The sequence below is a fragment of the Rhinoraja longicauda genome, chromosome 30 (assembly GCF_053455715.1).
Source record: "Rhinoraja longicauda isolate Sanriku21f chromosome 30, sRhiLon1.1, whole genome shotgun sequence".
NCBI lineage: Eukaryota > Metazoa > Chordata > Chondrichthyes > Rajiformes > Arhynchobatidae > Rhinoraja > Rhinoraja longicauda.
In genome coordinates, this window is record NC_135982.1 from 25332736 (window position 1) to 25351146 (window position 18411).

Consider the following 18411-nt stretch of genomic DNA (forward strand, 5'->3'; position numbering starts at 1 on the left):
GGCATTGAAATGGCTGCCAACCTAGAGCTCCAGGTAGCCATGGTGGAGATAGCGCAGGTGCTCACTTGAAATGGTTGCCCCGTGTGCATTTGGTCTCACTGATGTAGAGGTCACGTCAAGGTAGGGTTGCCAACTGTCCCGTATTAGCCAGGACATCCTGTATTTTGGGCTAAATTAGTTTGTCCCGTACTGGACCGCCCTTGTCCCGGATTAGTAGGGTTGCCAACTTCCTCACTCCCAAATAAGGAACAAAGGGTGACATCACCGCCCCGCGCCCCACGTGACCTCACCCAGCCAGCGGCCACATGCTCCCGCTCCACCAATGGCGGACGCCATTAATGGAGCGGGAGCACATGGCCGCTGGCTGATTCGATCCCGACTATAGGTGCTGTCTGTACGGAGTTTGTACGTTCTCCCCATGACCACGTGGGTTTTCTCTGGGATCTTTGGTTTCCTCCCACACTCCAAAGACATACAGGTTTGTAGGTTAATTTGCATGGTATAAGTGTAAATTGTCGCTAGTGTGTGTAGGATAGTGTTAGTGTGGGGATAGTGTGGGGATCGCTGGAGGGTGCGGACTCGGTGGGCCAAAGGGCTTGTTTCCGCACTGTATCTCTAAACTAAACTAAACGTTAAGGAGGATGGTTCACCAGAGTGGAATAGAACATGCATATAATTTGGTGTTAACAGTCTGTGAATATTAAGTATTACCCGTTGTATCAGTAATTTCTTTCATTCCCAGTCTTCAATCCTTCATCTGTTGATTAATGAAAATTTGTCTCTCGTATTAATTCACTTTTTTTTATCGAGACCTGAATTGTGCAGAGTAGGTTTACCAGAATGATGTGTAGGAACCGCAGATGGTGGTTATACCAAAGATAGACACAAAATGCTGGAGTAACTCAGCGGATCACAGCAGCATCTTTGGAGAAAAGGATTAGGTGACGTTTCGGGTAGAGACCATTTGTCAGTCTGAGAGTCAGGGGAGAGGGAAAGTGGAGGTCTATCCCCTGACTATTCCTCTTCTTCAGCGATGCTGCCTAACCCGCTGAGTTTTGTGTCTATTATCAGAACAATGCCTGGATTAGGGAGTATTAGCTTCAGGGTGAAGTTGGACAGACTTGGGATTGTTTCCTCTAGAACATCAGAGGTTGTGATAGAAGTGTATAGAATTATGAGGCATTGATAGGGTAGACATCAGAACCTTTTTCCCAGGATGGATATATACACCAAAGGACATAGCTTTAAGGTGAGAGGGGCAAAGTTTAAAGGAGATGTGTGGGGTAAGTGGGTAACAGAGGGCAGTGAATGCCTGGATTGTGCTGCCAAGGGTGGTGGTGGAGGCAGACAGGAAAGTGGCATTTAAGAGATTTTTGAATTGGCACAAGGATATGCAGGGAATGCAAGGCTATGGATATGTGCAGGCAGATGAGAGTTGGTCATCATGTTCAGTACAGACATTATGGGCAGAAAGGGCTGGGGCTGCGCTATTCTATGGCGTACCCATTGGCAAGATGCAGCAAATAGCAGGGAAACTTCATCATTGAATTCCCTTATCATACAAATGGTTATTGGTCAACGAAAATCAGTTGCCTTGAAGTTATTGATCTGTGCTGTTTTTGGCAATGAGCCAAAGCTGTGAAAGTTGCAAAATTCAAAGCCTCCATTGTAAGGACTTTGTAACCTCAATCGATTGTACTGCACCGTTTTCTGGTTTCCTTGCGTAATACTGCATGGAAAGTGGTGCTTGCAATCTGGGCTTCTCTACTGATGTGTCGGGGGTTTACATTCCTTTGCTATAGCACAGCACAAAGAATCTTTGCTGCCAGCTCTTAGAAGAATATACAACAATGCAGAAGATAGACACAAAATGCTGGTGTAACTCAGTGGGACAGGCCGCATCTCTGAAGAGAAGGAATGGGTGACGTTTCAGGTCGAGACCCTTCTTCAGATAACCGATACTCTTCCTGCTTCTAGACGAACATGAGTGGAAGGGTGTGAAGGAGTTTTGATGTCAAATTAAACTAATCTCCTCCGGTGGAAGCAGATACAACAGCAACATTTAAGAGGCTTTTAAAATAGCCACATGGATGAGCAGGGAATGGGGAGAGATCGTGTACAGCAAGGACACTGGGCCGTGGGGACCTGTTTCTGTGCTGTACTGTTCTGTAACAGAGCACAAAGTGCTGGAGTTACTCCGACTATCAGGCAGCATCTCTGGAGGACATGGATAGATTACTTTTCGGGTCGGGGCCCTTCTTTCGACTGTTTGTAGTGGGGAGGAAAAATCGGAAATGAGTTGGGGCAGGACAAAGCCTGGGAAGTGATGTTGAATACAGGTGGGAGGAATAGTGTATTCTATTCACTGCTTGCCAAATGAACACACACAGTGTTAAGGTAGTACTGATGGTGATTGGAGGGTGGAGAGAGTAATGGCAGAGGGAATAATAAACCATCACAATGGTTGCACATACTTAGTTTTAATTTACTGATCACAATACAGGTATTTAAACAATATCATTTTGTCATGATTTCAGCATTTTTCAATAAACACAGCATTGCATTTTAAATCTGTTCATTAAAGTCACTGCATAATACTTCTGTAATACTGTCCAATTTGTTTCAAGGTAGAACTACCCCTTCAACCTGCACCCAGCAAGTCAGGTAACCAGTGTTAGTGAAGGACTAGTCAGCGGTATAGCCCCTTGGGTTTATGTAGGAAGGAACTGCAGATGCTTGTTTACACAAAAGGCAGACACAAAATGCTGGAGTAACTCAGTGGGACAGGCAGCATCTCTGGATAGAAGGAACGGGTGACGTTTCGGGTCAAGACCCTTCTTCAGACTGAGTGTCTGACTTGAAACGTCAACCATTCCTTCTATCCAGAGATGCTGCCTGTCCCGCTGAGTTGCTCCAGCATTTTGTGTCTTCCCTTGGGTTTATTATGGGTTTCAGTTGGCCTTGGCCACAGGCTGCCCATAGACAGATTTGCTATTTTATATCATAAGGAATGATGGGTGGAGCAGCAACAGCACCGTGCTGAGAGGCAACTTATGGCCACAGGAGGGTGCAAGACTCAGGGATTAGGTGGTGGTTAAAATGTTAATACGCTAAAAGGAACTTTGAATATGGAAGTGTTTTCACATATTACAGATGCAATACTAGAGCATGGTTCAGACCTCAAACTCGTCAGCAATATAATTCAATGAGAAATCCAATACCAAAGATCCTAGAAAACTAGGAATAGAAACAACCCGAGATGCCAACTCTTCCTTTTCTCCAGAGATGCCGTCTGACCTGCTGAGTTACTCCAGCATTTTGTGTCTTATCCTAGAAAACTAGTTTGCATCTTTGACTTCTAAATATGTCCATTTCTATTTCTTTACCGAGTTAGAAGTTGTAACTTCTCAAGTTTGGGTGCTGCATCTGTCCATCGTGCTTTATATGGAACACCTCAGGGATTTAATTCACCACTGGACTTTGAAAATGGCGCCAAAACATGGCACCTGTTGCTTGCGGGCTCCGTAGACTATTTCTGTACACTTGCTAATCGAGATTTCTAGGATCTTTGGTGACAATACAAGCCCCATTGAACCGTAGTTGTCAGTCTGAGACGTGCAGATCACTGGGAACTGGGACTCCACACAGTCAGCACCTACTGTTGTGCCAAAGAGTACAGAGATCTGACGGGCTTTAATAATAAGTAATTTAGTTAAAAGAACCACAAAATGTAACAGAAAATGCAAGATATGCACAAGTCAGGCCGCTGTGGAAAAAGGAAAAGAGTTAACGTTTCTCTTTTGACCTGCTTGAATTTTGTCTTTTGACAGATTTGCAAGTTATAGTTTGTTAATTTTCAATATATTTCAAATTATTAGCCGACAGTGACACAGCTGGTAGAGTTGCTTCCTCAGCGCCACAGGCCCGTTCAATCTTGACCTCACGTGCTGTGTGTGTGTGGAGTTTGCACGTCATCCCTGTGACCGTGTGGGATTCCTCCGGGTGCTCCGGTTTCCGCCCACATTCCAAAGACATGCGAGTTTGTTGGTTAATTGGCCTCTGTAAATTGCACCTGCTATTTAGGCAGTGGACGTGAAAGTGGGATAACAAAAAACTAGTGTAAATAGGTAATGAATGGCTGGCGTTGACCCCGTCAGCCAAAGGGCCCGTTTCCATGCTGTATCTCTAAACTAATATAAAAAAACCATGCACATCCAGTGCCATGAAGATCCCCAAGCTTGCCAGAGGAAGCAGTCTGGGCCTTCGTCAGACGTTTATGGGGTGAGGTGCACTTACTTTATCAATTGTGAACAAATGGGTTTTCAACCAAAGCTGAGTACCACTGACATTAATTAATGAACAATACTGATAATGTGCAAGGACATTTTTAAAAATGCATTGATCCCTTTCCTGAACTAAAATACGTACTCAAATTGTTCTACAGTTAAAGGCTATCATCGATTAGCAACACTAACTTTCTACACTTTCACTACAATGAAAATTCAAATGCGTTACTACAACATTACAATTCACATAACGTTCAAAATACAATGGAAAATAAATCTTCAAGTACTGGATTTTCAACCAAATGAGTGAAAATTGAAGTGTTTTTAAAAACATGCACAAGCAGAGGCCAGGATAATAGTTTTTCACTGAATCCAACTGAAAGAGTTAGTAGATTATGTTGTGCACAACAAATCTGTTCAGAGCTCAGTTTTCAGTTCGACATTCTTTGAAGCAGCATCTTCCTTACAACGCACACATGGAAACATCCAAGCACCCACATCATTTGTCCAGTTTTTCTTTTGTTGAGGTCTCAGATGGCAGTATGGACCCAGAAGGTTGCGGCAGTGGTGAACACGTTGTCATTGTCTCCCGACGGCCAACATCAGAATGCATTAATGATGCTGCAGGTAGCGGGCAGTGCAGCTGTTGCAACTCAAGAACCTTTTAGAGCATTTGTAGGTGAGATAGCTTGAATGGAAACAGTACATAACGGGAACGTTCTGTGGGAATGCCGGAGCCATTAAAGAATGGCGATACCCAAATAAGTTAAACGTCCATAATGTTTGATACACCATAAGCTGATCATTAGCAACGCTTTTGTTATTTAACTTAAAATTATTCCGGATTGAAAGTGATTAATCCGGATCGAGCATGATTAACCAGTACTTTATTACAAGAAATAATTTGTATGGTTTATAGAAAATAAATAAAATTACATTTAATTTTCACACCTAAAACATAGAACAATACAGCACAGGCTCTACAACATACAATATCCGTGCTGAACATGATGCCAAGCTAAACTAACCCCCTCTGCCTGCATGACCAATATTCCTCCATATCCATGCGCCTATCCACAAGCCTCTTAAATGCCACTCACTCATATGATTTACTCTTTAGAAATATTTTACAACAGGAGGAAATTTCAACCAAGTGGCACAGTGATTGACACAAGTCCGCATGAGAGGTATGTTGTACATTGGCTGGCTTAAGACTCGTGCGCTTGCAAGTTTAATTTGTACATAGATATTTTAAATACGTTGAAAAGCTAAAAGAGCGAGAACCTGGTTGTCCTTGGATAAATAAAAACATATTTGGAACGTGGTTTGTTCTTAATCTGCTAATTCCAGTTCTACATTCAAGAAAAGTGTTCCCATCAGTCAGGGTGTGTAAGACATACTGTCCCGTTTGTTTACACGTCCTTTGTCCTAGTCTGAGGAGCATCCTTGTCCCAAAAGAAAAACCCTTCCTAATGCAATTTAATTATATTCTTATTAATAAAATAGCCCCTTTACAAAAAAAATAATTGGCTGAAATGTTTAAAAAAACCATGTATTTCAAGATAAAGTGCAAGGAGTGGGGAAAAAGTGCCCTTCAACTAATTTACCAACAATCACAGTCCTGCACTAAACGCGAGCAAAAAAACAATGATCTTACAAGGAGTAATATCACCTCTACATACACACTGATTAATGGAAGGGTAACCTACAAGATCTTACTTTCAATGTTGTTGATTAATTGGCACTGACTTTAAGGTCTCCTGTGACGTTGGGTTCGAGTAAATGGGCCTGATTCTAACTGAAAGCAGTAACCGGAATTTGCTCTTAGACCAGACATTAATGGATGTTGCTAAAAAGGCCAGGACGTCCAAATCTGATTCTTAGTCTTAAAGAGATACAGTGCGAAAACAGGCCCTTCGGCCCACCAAGTCCTAACCAACCAGTGATCACCGCAAACTAACCCTATCCTACACACTCTAGGGCCAATTTACAATTACACCAAGCCAATTAACTTACAAACCTGTACTTCTTTGGAGTGTGGGAGGAAACCAGAGCACCCAGAGAAATCCCACACAGGTCACAAGGAGAATGTACAAACTCTGTCCAGACAGCACCTGTAATCAAGGATTGAACCCGGGTTCCTGGCGCTGTAAGGCAGCAACTCTACCACTGCGCCACCGTGTTAACGTTGCTGGCATTGGTTTGGAAACATTGAAAACTCAGTTGAGGTTGCATCAAACCCGACGCACCTCCAAATGCTGAAGAAACCTCAACACTTAGAAAAATCATTCTGCTTACGCAGGGTACAGCAGGCTTTAAATATGTTTTCCCACACATATTTCTTCCGTGCTTTCATTATATCTTTTCCTATTTCAGAAGATTCTTGGCTGCTGCTTGCAAGCACACACGTGGAATCGTAAAATAATCCTAAATATTTTACGCTTACCTGTTCATTATCAGGAAAATACAGCCCCAAATCTGTGGAGTTTGGTAATTTATGGGATTCTCCAAGTCTGTTGTGATATTTGAATTATTTGTTTCTCTAAAATGCCATTTGACAATAACACTTTCATAATCACCCAAAGCTATTAAAAGGATAAAATGTTGGCTTTTTACTTGAAGGAACCATGCATTGAAACCAGCACAGCACAGGTCCTGTACAAAAGGACCTGCACGTGGATTTCAGTGTTTCCAGGGAATTGAGTAAACCCAGATCTCATTCTTGCAAAGTTAAGTCAGTCAAATATGTCCACTCCCTTCCCCTACCCCCCGAAGCACTAACAAGTGGTAGATAAATGGCAAAACACTTCTGCAGCTGATCAAAAGGTAAAGCAGAACAGTGCCAACAATATAATCATGCAACAACAGCATTCCTGGATCCACATTTGCCATGCAAATTTAGTTGGACGTGTTGATCACTCTTGCAACATTTTATACAAATTAACCTGGACTCCTATCTCTTTGTTTTAAAACAATAATGTGTTGCCGTCCAAGTTTAAAACCAAATTTATTTTGGTAAATTTTACTTGCGAGATGGCTACCTTGTCAGATGAGGGCGAATTCTAACTGGACAAGAACAAATTAACAAAATGCAAGGCTCAGAGTCAAGCCAAAGGTTTCACCCAAATATGTTGTTCATTTATACTCATATATAAATAGAGATGCATATGCATACACGCAAATATTTTTACATTTACCTTTGTTGAATTAGACAAATTCTAGAGCTTTTGGCTCTTGTGCAATGAAGTACAACAAGAGTCAAGGATCTCTCAGTAACAACTGTTGGAACAAGTTAACACCAGGAATTCTTCAGTGCCCCATTTGCACCCAGAAACGATGAGAAAGGATGGCATTGTACATCAATGTAAAAGCCTGTCTGCGATGGGAGTCCGACAGGGATCGAATCTGTGGCACTATAATGAGCTATTCTCTGCTCTGATCGGGAAGAACAGCAGCTTTGTGCTTTTTGGAAAAAAAAACACCAAGTGTACATGTGCGAATCTCGTAGACTTGCTATTAGGAAAAGACCAATGTGCTGGCAAAGTAATGAACAACAGTGCTGGAGTCCCTTTCCAGAGAGATTTCCTGTACTGACATCCACTCCACCACTTTGAATTCTCCAAACAGGTCTCAGTGAGTTCTCCTTGCCAGGGCTACATTGTAGATCAGGGGATGCCATCCTTTCGCTGGCAGCACTGAGATGGCGGGACATACCAATCGTAAATGTACGAGAGTCTTACTTTGACCTCCTCTTTGCACAGTTTCCCTTCCCTTTGGAGTGTCTGCTGTTTCTCCAGCATGTCCTCGATACTCTGCTTGTGCGTCACTATGTACTTGTTGTTGCACCCGCGCGACTTGTACTCTGTGTCAAACCGTGGGTCGTGGATGCGTTTGACATCGATTGGTGCCAACCAAGCCCCCAAAGATACATCCTCACTCTGCCAGACCTTCAGATAATCAATGTTAATTCGAATGTAGTGCACAAGATCAGAAGAGAGAACGTACCCACCCCCAAGAGCATAAGGCAAATAATAGTCACACAGTACCCAAGTGCTCTCCTTCCATTTTCCATTCGATTTAACTCTTCCTCGTCCAGAGAAGAAACCCCAGTAGAGTTTCTTTGGCTCTTTAGCTTTCAGTTCTTCTTTAATGATATCTAACCTGGCAAATGTGTCATCGTCTGCTTTCAGGACAAACTTAAAATCCACATTTTGGTCTAGCCAAGCGTACATGTGAAGAACCTTGTTGGTAAGGTTCTCATATGAGTCCTTCAAGTCCGGGAGCAGCAGTAGATCATGATGGCGACTGTTCTCCTGCTCCAGGTTTTGAACCTCCTCTGGTGCGAGCCCACTGGTGCCGATGGCAAAGTAAGGGAGTATTTCGGAGTCTCGGTTGGCCAGCCACGTGCTCCTGATGATGCTCCTCCTCTCGGTGTACTTTGGGCCAGTGGTGATCAGCAGCACGAGAAAGGCCGAGAAACCCTTGGCTCTGCTCTGGCCTTGAACGTCCGCTCGCCTCTCCACCCCATGAGGCAAGCCTGGAGATTTCAGCGTCTCCGAGGTGCATTTGGCCAGGTAAAGTAACATCAGAGCAAACAGGGACAAGGTGCCAATACCAAGGGCTGTTTTGTGGCGACAGACAAGTCGAGCTAGATTCATTGTGAAGGTGCTTGGCTCTTTAGAGTGCCTTCAGCTGGAGGGGAAGAAAAAAAGTTGACAATATTACAAAGAGCAGCAATGTTTCACATTGTAAAAGAGTTTTATTTTCTGTTACTAACCACCTAGGGCGGCACAGTGGTGCAGCGCCAGAGACCTAGGTTTGACCCTTACCCCTGCTGCTGTCTATGTGGAGTTTGCACGTTCTCCCTGCGGCCACGTGGGTTTCCTCCAAGGGCTCCAGTTTCTACCCACAGCCCGAAGACGTGCGGGTTTGTAGGTTAATGGGCCTCTGTAAATGTCTTCCTTTTGTGTAGGAAGTGGCTTGTAGTTCCCAATCAAGAGATTAATCAATTAACCATTGCACAATGCCAAATCTAAAGCAGCTTGCTGCCTGGCAGGTGCCTCCATTACCTTAAAAAACATTCCAAATACTCTATGAATACCTGCAAGGCTACACTTGCCAGGGCGTTTCCGTTGAGAAAGGGGATCAGAATAAAAGGCTGAGTGGGAATAGCTTTGACCGAAAGGCTATCATATGCACTATAATCCCTCTTTCTCACTACTGCAAACTCTTGAAATGAACATAATCAGCACAATGTGTAGGAAGAAACCGCAGATGCTGGTTTAAACCGACGATAGACACAAAAAGCTGGAGTAACTCAGCGGGTGAGACAGTATCTCTGGAGAAAAGGAATAGGTGGCATTTCGGGTTGAGACCCTTCTTCAAACCCGCTGAGTGACTCCAGCTATTTGTGTCTATAAGGATAGAGTTCTTAAGGATAGCGGAGTCAGGGGTTTTGGGGAGAAGGCAGGAACGGGGTACTGATTGAGAATGATCAGCCATGATCACATTGAATGGCGGTGCTGGCTCGAAGGGCCGAATGGCCTCCTCCTGCACCTATTGTCTATAATCAGCACAATGCTGGATGATATTTAAGAGGTTGCAACGACAGCATTGTTGCATCCATAATCTTGGCAAAAAAAAGATGAGCAATTGATATTCAGGATCTGTGCACAATCTGATTTCCTGATCCATTTGAGAGAACCTCGAGCTGTGTCGAACAGGCAGTTTCTTCAAGAAATGTCTTTAAAAAGGATCTTCTCAAGGCATATACAAATAAGGCAACTTGCATTTAAACATCCACTTCCACAGCCTCGGGTCCTCGATGTGCATTAGAGGCAATGAGCATCTTCAGAAATGTAGTCACTGCAGTAACACGGACACTGGAGATTCAAATTCCTCCATTCTGCAGTGCTGTCAATTTGAAATACATTTTACAATGAAAAAGTGAAAACAGGTTCTCACTTTGGTAAAGCATTTTAAGGGTTAATGAGAAGATGTACAGTGCAGTGAGAGAATCTTAATGAACAGAGGATGAATCAAAGAGTGGGCTGGGTATTAGTGATGGGAGTGGGGTTTATAAAGGGGTAGAGTGGCACATCAGGGCCAACTAGCCACTACTTGTGGATCTATAAGGATAGGGTGGCACAGTAGCACAGCAGTCGAGTTGCTGCCTTACAGCGCCAGAGATCCTGATTAGATGCTGTCTGTACAGAGTTTGTATGTTGTCCCTGTGACCACGTAGGTTCCCCCCGGGTGCTCCGGTTTCCTCCCACACTTCAAATATGTACAAGTTTGTAGTTTAATTGGTTTCGGTAAAGACTGGCCCTAATCTGTAGGATAATGCTAGTGTATGGGGATCGCTGGTCGGTGCGGACAGTGGCTGTATCTCTAGACTAAATTAAACTAAAGGTTAGTGGGGTCGAACCCTATCATCCCACACTTGAGGAAATGAAACGAGGGAGGGGAGGGTCCTGAAATGCCAACTACAAAAAGGGTCTCTTAGAATGCAATGTCATAGCCCCTATTGTTTGCTAGAAATTGGTGAAAGGCTTGTGCATAACATCTCAGAACAATTCCACTCAGTCTCTGATGCTCGTCCAAGTATGAGCTTGAAGATACAGGCAGCCAGAAACCTCAAAAACTGCAAGTGAAATATAGTTAATGTGAGATGAATGGAAGAGTTATCAGGGAAGGGACAAGAATTATTGCAGTTATTTTTTGAAACCATCAACCTTGCAAGTATTAACATTTGTATCTATAATCTGGTTTCATGGTCATAGTGATCACATTCCCAAAAGCTATATTGTAACAGAAGTCAAATGGAAATGTTACCAAGGTCACACTAAGAGAAAGATTTGTTTAGATCATTAAATCCTGAAAAAAGCTGCTGATCTTATCCCTTTCTCAACAGATCAATCAGTTTGCATCAGATCATGCGGAGGTTGAAAGTGCCGTCGACATTGTAAGGAGAGATAAGTGCATGACAAGTGGGATACTAATTAAATCAGGAAAAGTCCACAGAAATGTACAGAAATCCCATCAGAATTTGTGTGTAGGAAAGAACTGCAGATGCTGGTTTAAACCAAAGATAGACACAAAAAGCTGGAATAACTAAGCGGGTCAGACAGCATCTGTGGAGAAAAGGAATAGGTGACGTTACGGGACAAAAGGGTCTCGTCCTGAAATGTCACCTATTCCTTTTCTGCATAGATGCTGTCTGACCCGCTTAGTTACTCCAGCTTTTGGTGTCTACCATCAGAATTAATGTCCACTGGCCAAACATTCTGAAGGGATTTCCTAAATTGCTTCCAACCCAGCTAGCTATCCCTTCCTCATTTAATAAATACATCAGTGAAAAGAATGGTCTCACCCGACACGTCTTCCTGACTGAAGGCCACAGCGGTTTGAATGCTGAATTTTATACGTATCCAGTACGAACATTCTTGTTAAATGTGATCTAACACATTTAATCTGGTGATCCAATATCAAAGCACGAGATTGTAACAGTTTACAGTGCAGCAAAGCATTAGTATTCAATGCAGCACAGTAATGTTATTTCATACATCACATCACCACCAAACAGGAGACAGTGGTCATATTTGACCGAGCAACATAGTAATATTTCACTGGAACGCTGTTATTCATGACAGCAGATCAGCAGCGCTGTTCAATGGAGCACAGTATTCTGCCAGAACTGGAAGCAGGCAGTGTGTCTGATGATGTCCAAACCTCAGCTCAGGGTCAAATGGGACACCGCGAATAGTCGTAGGCTGCTCACCAGGAAAGAGCCAACAGCCTCCCTTGTGGGCGGCACGGTGACACAGCGGTAGAGTTGCTGCCTCACTGCGCCAGAGACCCGGGTTCAATCCTGACTACGGATGCTGCCTGCATCGAGTTTGTGCGGTCTCCCCGCGACCTTTCTCCTGGATCTCCGTTTTCCTCCCACGCTCTAAAGACGTGCAGGTTTGCAGGTTAATTGGCTTGGTATGATTATAATTTGTCCTAGCGTGTGTAGGATAGTGTTAGTGTGCTGGGGTCGCTGGTCGGCATGGACTCGGAGGGCCAAAGGGCCTGTTTCCACGCAGTATCTCTAAATGAAACATAAATATAGAAACATAGAAAATAGGTGCAGGAGGAGGCCATTCTGCCCTTCGAGCCAGCACCGCCATTCACTGTGATCATGGCTGTTCGTCCACAATCAATAACCCGTGCCTGCCTTCTCCCCATATCCCTTGATTCCACTAGCCCCTAGAGCTCTATCTAACTCTCTCTTAAATCCATCCAGTGATTTGGCTTCCACTGCCCTCTGTGGAAGAGAATTCCACAAATTCACAACTATCTGGGTGAAAAAGTTCCTTCTCACCTCAGTTTTAAACTAAAGGAAAAGGGACAAGAACAAAATGGTTTGTTACAGGGTCTGAACATGATATTGGATCTTGAACATACAGGTGCGCAAGATTAATAGGAGTGATTGGGGAGTTGATGTCAGAAGGGAAAAGGTGGTGGGGGGGTGGGGTGTGAGAGGGAAGATCACCTAAATACACGTTTCACCCAAACGTATGCACTTTGTCTTGTGCTTCTTTATCCACACTTCTTGGCAATTTCACTCAGAACTCCTTGCAGGATCGAGCGGCAACCAGCAAGGCAGTGCAGGAACGTCACTTCAGGAGACAATCTAGCCACAAGGAGGGGCATTTCTAACATGTTGGGAATGGAGCGGGGCTACAGAGGATGGTGGCACTGACCACGTCTAAGATATTAAAGAAGTGGGGAAGGGCAAAGAGAGTTTGTACTCCGAAGTCAGAAGATTTTTTAAATAACTTTGACTGGGACAGCCTCAGTGCTCGGGGCAGAACTCAATTGGAGAATCAAACACCGCAGTGCATGTACAAAGATTGTGGATTCCAATGAAAGATGTGGATGGAATTTACAGGAAAACTGCTGAAAGTGTTGTATATTTAGGAATACACCCAATAACACTGCACTCTCCAAAATATTACGACAGGATATCCCTGAATTGTGTTTAGTTTTGTTGAATGCTAGATATTGATAAATCCTACAGAACACAGCATTCTCATGAATAATCCTGATTACCTGCCAATTCCCCCGCTATATCTGTGGGAAGAGAAGCAAGGTTAATTCTTCAGGTCAAACACCCTTCTGAAGTATTTTCAGCATTTTTACTTTGGATTCCAGCAATGGCTGTTTTTTGTTAATTTTCTGCTTTATAATCATTGTTTTCTGATGCCCCCATGTGCCATCCCAAGGCATAAAGGGTGGGTTTTGCAGAGTGTCCCAATACTGTTAAAAACTTTTAAAAGCCATTTGGACAGGTCCATGGATCGAAGAGGTCAGGTGGGACTAGCATAGAATGGGCATCTTCGACAACATGGACAAGTTGGGCCGAAGGGCCTGTTTCAATGTTGTGCGACACTTTGGCAGTTAATATGGGACCCAAGGAGGGATTATCAATCATTGGGCAGTTTTCACACTTGCATGAAGTGAGATGGCAAGGAAGCAGAAAAATAGAGGTAAAGGGGAAGGGTGAGGGGAAATTTAGGGAAGCTTCAACGTGGCAAAATAGGCCTTAATGTTAAAAAAAAATCCATTCCCCAAGTCTTCACAACCTCTTAGGAGAGAATTCCAAAGAATCCTCCAGAGTTCAGACACAACATCAAAGCATCTCAACACCATCAAGTATAAATCAGAGTTTGCTTGATGGCACTTCATCCACCATTGTCACACTGCAGTTACTTGTCATCCACAAGTACTGCAGAAGCTTCTTCCCTCACCAATAATTCAAGGGCAACAAAGAGCATAGAAACATCAGCTGCAAGCTCTCCTCCAAGTCACTCATCGTCCAAACTTAGAAATCTACCAGCATTCTTTAAACCCTCGAAGTCCTCACCCAACACTGTGGAGACATCTGCACTCAAAGGCCCTCCACGGTTCATTGTTGCCACACACTACCTACCACCTTGTATCAAGGGCAACTAAAGAAGGGGAAATAGACATTTGCTGCAAACACCCACATCTTGTAATTTAATGAATAAAATACATACAATGCAGTGTTTAGGGCACCATAATCTATGCAATATTATTCAAGTACACGAGGTATTATTTCAAGCAATTGTGTTATATAGGAACGTTATTAAATCAAGACATTGCAACGTTATTAATTCAACTTTGTTAAGTATTATTTACAGTAATGCAGTATTGTCATTTTAAGGCATTATTATTCATGACAGCACAATAGTGCAGCATTAATCCTAGGGCTGCAAATGTCAGCATTTGTCAACACAGAATTGTTTATTTTGATGAAAGGAGGGCAATATTATGGTCTTACTCAGCGCTCCATTCATTGACTGCGGGCCGAGCGAGGCGGGCGATCACCCCGCGGTTGTCCAGGCGGCTCCATCCGGCAGCGGCTGCCGCTTCCCGGCCCCGACCCCTGAAGAAGGACGCAGCGAGCACGAAAAAGCGGCATCTCCGCAGCAGACGGCTGTGGCCCAGCGACGTGGCGCCACCCCCTCGCCTCAGCCCGCCCTCTTCCTCCTCCTCCTCCTCCATCACGGCCCAGAGGCCGGCGATCCCGCCTTCTTCCACCCCCCGCCATCGCCTAGGAGGACTCGCCGGTTCTCCCCCTAGCGGCCAGGAGGACCGTGTCGTGCAAAGATACTAGAGGAACAAGATGGACTACTCCGCTTAAATCGTCTATACTGAAGTGTAGTGCGCAAATGAGCCATTTTTGTAGGCATTTCCCGCCATTTTAGTAGGCAAAACCCGCCGTTTTAGTAGGTAAAACCCGCCATTTTAGTAGGCAAAATCCGCCGTCCTTTAAGCCTCTCGCAGTGTAATCAGCGTTTTGGGGGAACCGTATGTGCGATGATACCATTAAAATGCAGAATATATATCATCTATCAATTCATAGATTTTTGTTATTTTTCTTTTAAAATGTTTCCGCAAGTTTTGCTTACTAAAATGGCGCCGTGACATGAGGTCGAGTGGTCTATCTTGTTCCTCTGGTGTCTTTGGTGTTGTGCTCGCCAGCTCTCCCTCGGTGACTGGGGGACAATAGACAATAGGTGGAGGAGGAGGCCATTTGGCCCTTCGAGCCAGCACCGCCATTCAATGTGATCATGGCTGTGAGATGCAAATGTGAGTGCTCACAATTACGATGCTCGAGACAATCTAGAGAAACAAGTATTTTATTTGCAAGTCTGCAGAGTTGGGTGCCTTCCCTCTCAAGACACACCGAGGTCGGGAAAATCCCTTCTTTTTATTCACTTCACTTTACAATTGTCACATCTTAAATTCCTCCCCTTCGGGCTCCTTCCAATCGGAGCACTGAGGTGCACAATCTACCGTCATCGCCCCTGTTGCCTCCCACATCATACATCGCATGTACATTTAAATGAGGCATCTTGTCATGCGGGGCGTTTTTGCAATATTCATTTATCTCATTAGGCATGCGCAGTACAGAGTAGTTCATGCCCTCTCCCCTAGTGCTCTGGTCATCTTGCCCTCCTAGTTCTTTGGATATCTTGCCCTTATCCTCGGAATGTCACTATTTACTCTTTGGATATCTTGCCCTTATCCTTGGAACGTCACTAGTTCCTTGGATATCTTGCCCTCTCCTTGGAACGTCACTAGTTCCTTGGATATCTTGCCCTTATCCTCGGAATGTCACTATTTACTCTTGCGGTTCTTAGTCAGGTCAGCTATTTCTCATGGTCCTTAGTTTAAATCAATTAACCCTTTTTACTTCTCTCTCACAATGGCTGATCATTCTCAATCAGTACCCGGTTCCTGCCTTCTCCCCATACCCCCTGACTCCACTATCCTTAAGAGCTCTATCCAGACCAGAGTAAGAGCTGGGCCGAGGCAGCGCCAAAACCAAACAAGCAGTCGGCTTGGAGAGAAAAACCCCCCCCCATCTTTTTCGGATTGAGGACCTTTCACCAGAACGAGAAACGTGAGAAAGATAAGCATGTTTCAGATGGCAGACAGAGGAGGGGCGGATAGAACAGAGAAGATATTACATTGCACCACTGAAACAGGCCATTCTCATCTGACCATCAAGTACCAATTTATTACTTCCCTCGTCTTCCAGCACTTTGGTCCGTAACCCGAATTACCTATCTACTAAGAGTCACACAGTGCAGAAACAGGCCCTTCGGCCCAACTTGCCCATGTTGACCAAGATGCCCTTTCTGCACCAGTCTTATGGGTCGATATTATGGGTCTTATGAGCTCAGTCTGAAGAAAGATCTCGACCTGAAACATCTCCCATTCCTTCTATCCAGAGATGCTGACTGACCTGCTGAGTTACTCCAGCATTTTGGTGTAAACCAGCATCTGCAGTTCCTTTCTACACATGTATCTATCTCAGTGTTTTTTAATGTTCTTGAATGTTTCGGAGTCTGTGCATCCACACCATCCAGGGACCTAAATAGCCTTTTGAGGTGAAGCAAAGATTGATGTGCACCTCCTCCAACCTTGCCTATTGCATTTGGTGCTCCCGACATGATCTCCTCTGTGTTCGACAAGAACAAGTGCAGACTAGGTGGCTGGTGTGCAGACCATTTGCAATGGCTACCCCAGGCTCCCAGTTGCAAACAATTTCACGCCTCTTCATATTCCCAAACTGACCGATCTGTTCTTGGCCTACTCCAACACAAGCCAGAAGATCAACACCTTATATTCTGCCTGGATAGTTACAACCCAAAGATTTCAGCACCGACCGTACCAATTTAAGGTAACCTGCAACTGCAATCCTCTCTCACTTCCAATGTAGGTCCAGTCCTCCCATTTTGGTTGAAACAGAGAACTTAGGATGGAGGTTTACAAAAATAGACACAAAGCGCTGGAGTAATTCAGTAGGAAAGGCAACATTTCTGGAACATGGACAGTTGATGTTTTGGGTCAGGGCCCTTCTTCAGACTGATTGTGGGGGGGGGGGGTCTAAAGGTGGGTTCTGACCCAAAAAGTCACTTATCCATGTTCTCCAGAGATGTTGCCTTTCCCGCTGTGTTACTCCAGCACTTTGTACCTATTTTTTTCAACCAACATCTGGTTTTAGATAGGCACATGTATATGGAGCTATATGGATCACGTTCAGGCAGATGAGGTTAGTTTAAATTGGCATTATGCATGGCACAGACGTTGTGGGCAGATGGGCGTGTCCCTTTGCTGTACTATTTTATGTGTGTTCTATAACTGTCTTGTCAGAGATCCACTAATTGCTGATGCTGGCAATGGTTTGCACTGGTAGGGGCACTGGAGAGGCAAGAGGCCTGGTATCTCACTGTGCAAAGGCTTTACGGCATTGCTACACTGACAACCATAGCCTGGAGTGAGATAATGTGAACTTGAAGATGGAAAGGGAAATTGCGTCCTGACTTAGGGGAATGGGAGAGAAAGGTCTGAACTTTTAAAATAAAATTGAGCTTTTCTGCATTTTTGTTCTGCTTGACTTATGAAAGCAAAATGTGTTTCAGATGTGGTTTAGATTTTAAATGTGGTCCGCACCACGCGGAGTGTGTAGAAAGAAACTGCAGATCCAGGTTTGTACCAAAGATAGACATATAATGCTGGTGTAACTCAGCCGGTCGGGCAGCATCTCTGGAGAAAATGGATAGGTGACATTTCGGGTGTCTGAAGAAGGGTTTTGACCCGAAACGTCACCTATTATTTTTCTCTAGAGTGGACTAGGTGTCCCTAGTGTGTAGGGAGTGGATGGAAAAGTGCGATGACATAGAACCAGTGTGAAAGGGTGATTGATGGTTGGCGCGGACATGGTGGGTCGAAGGGCCTGTTTCCATGCTGTATTTTTCAATCAATGAAATAATTCAATCAGTTTTGTCATAAAGAGAGCACAGCAAGAGAAGGGGGTGAACAGGAGGCCAACGGGGGGGGGGTCAGGCTGCACTGTTGTTCAGTGACGATTCCACCATGGAATGATGGCTGAGACAAAGATGCAATCTGAAGCCACATCATGATGAAGCAAGAAAAATAGAAAGCACCACAATATTGGTGTGTTCAGTTTGGTTTAGTGATACAGCACGGAAACAGGTCCTTCGGCCCAACGTCCACGCCGGCTGTCGATCATGCGTTCACACGA

At 44.3% G+C, this 18411-nt stretch overlaps 1 protein-coding gene across 1 annotated transcript; it reads right to left on the bottom strand.

The window, feature by feature from the left end:
- Positions 1 to 2471: 2471 nt before the first annotated feature.
- On the bottom strand, positions 2472 to 14829 carry b3galt6 (UDP-Gal:betaGal beta 1,3-galactosyltransferase polypeptide 6). Its single transcript, XM_078425743.1, has 2 exons — positions 14635 to 14829; positions 2472 to 8978 (listed from the first exon to the last, which is right to left on the bottom strand). The coding sequence occupies exon 2, from the start codon at positions 8942 to 8944 to the stop codon at positions 7952 to 7954; it is 993 nt and encodes a 330-aa protein (XP_078281869.1). The 5' UTR covers positions 8945 to 8978; positions 14635 to 14829; the 3' UTR covers positions 2472 to 7951.
- Between the last annotated feature and the right edge of the window lie 3582 nt (positions 14830 to 18411).

Bases quoted from the DNA above. Each gene is read 5' to 3' on its own strand.
- b3galt6 (XM_078425743.1), bottom strand. From the start codon at position 8,944: ATGAATCTAGCTCGACTTGTCTGTCGCCACAAAACAGCCCTTGGTATT.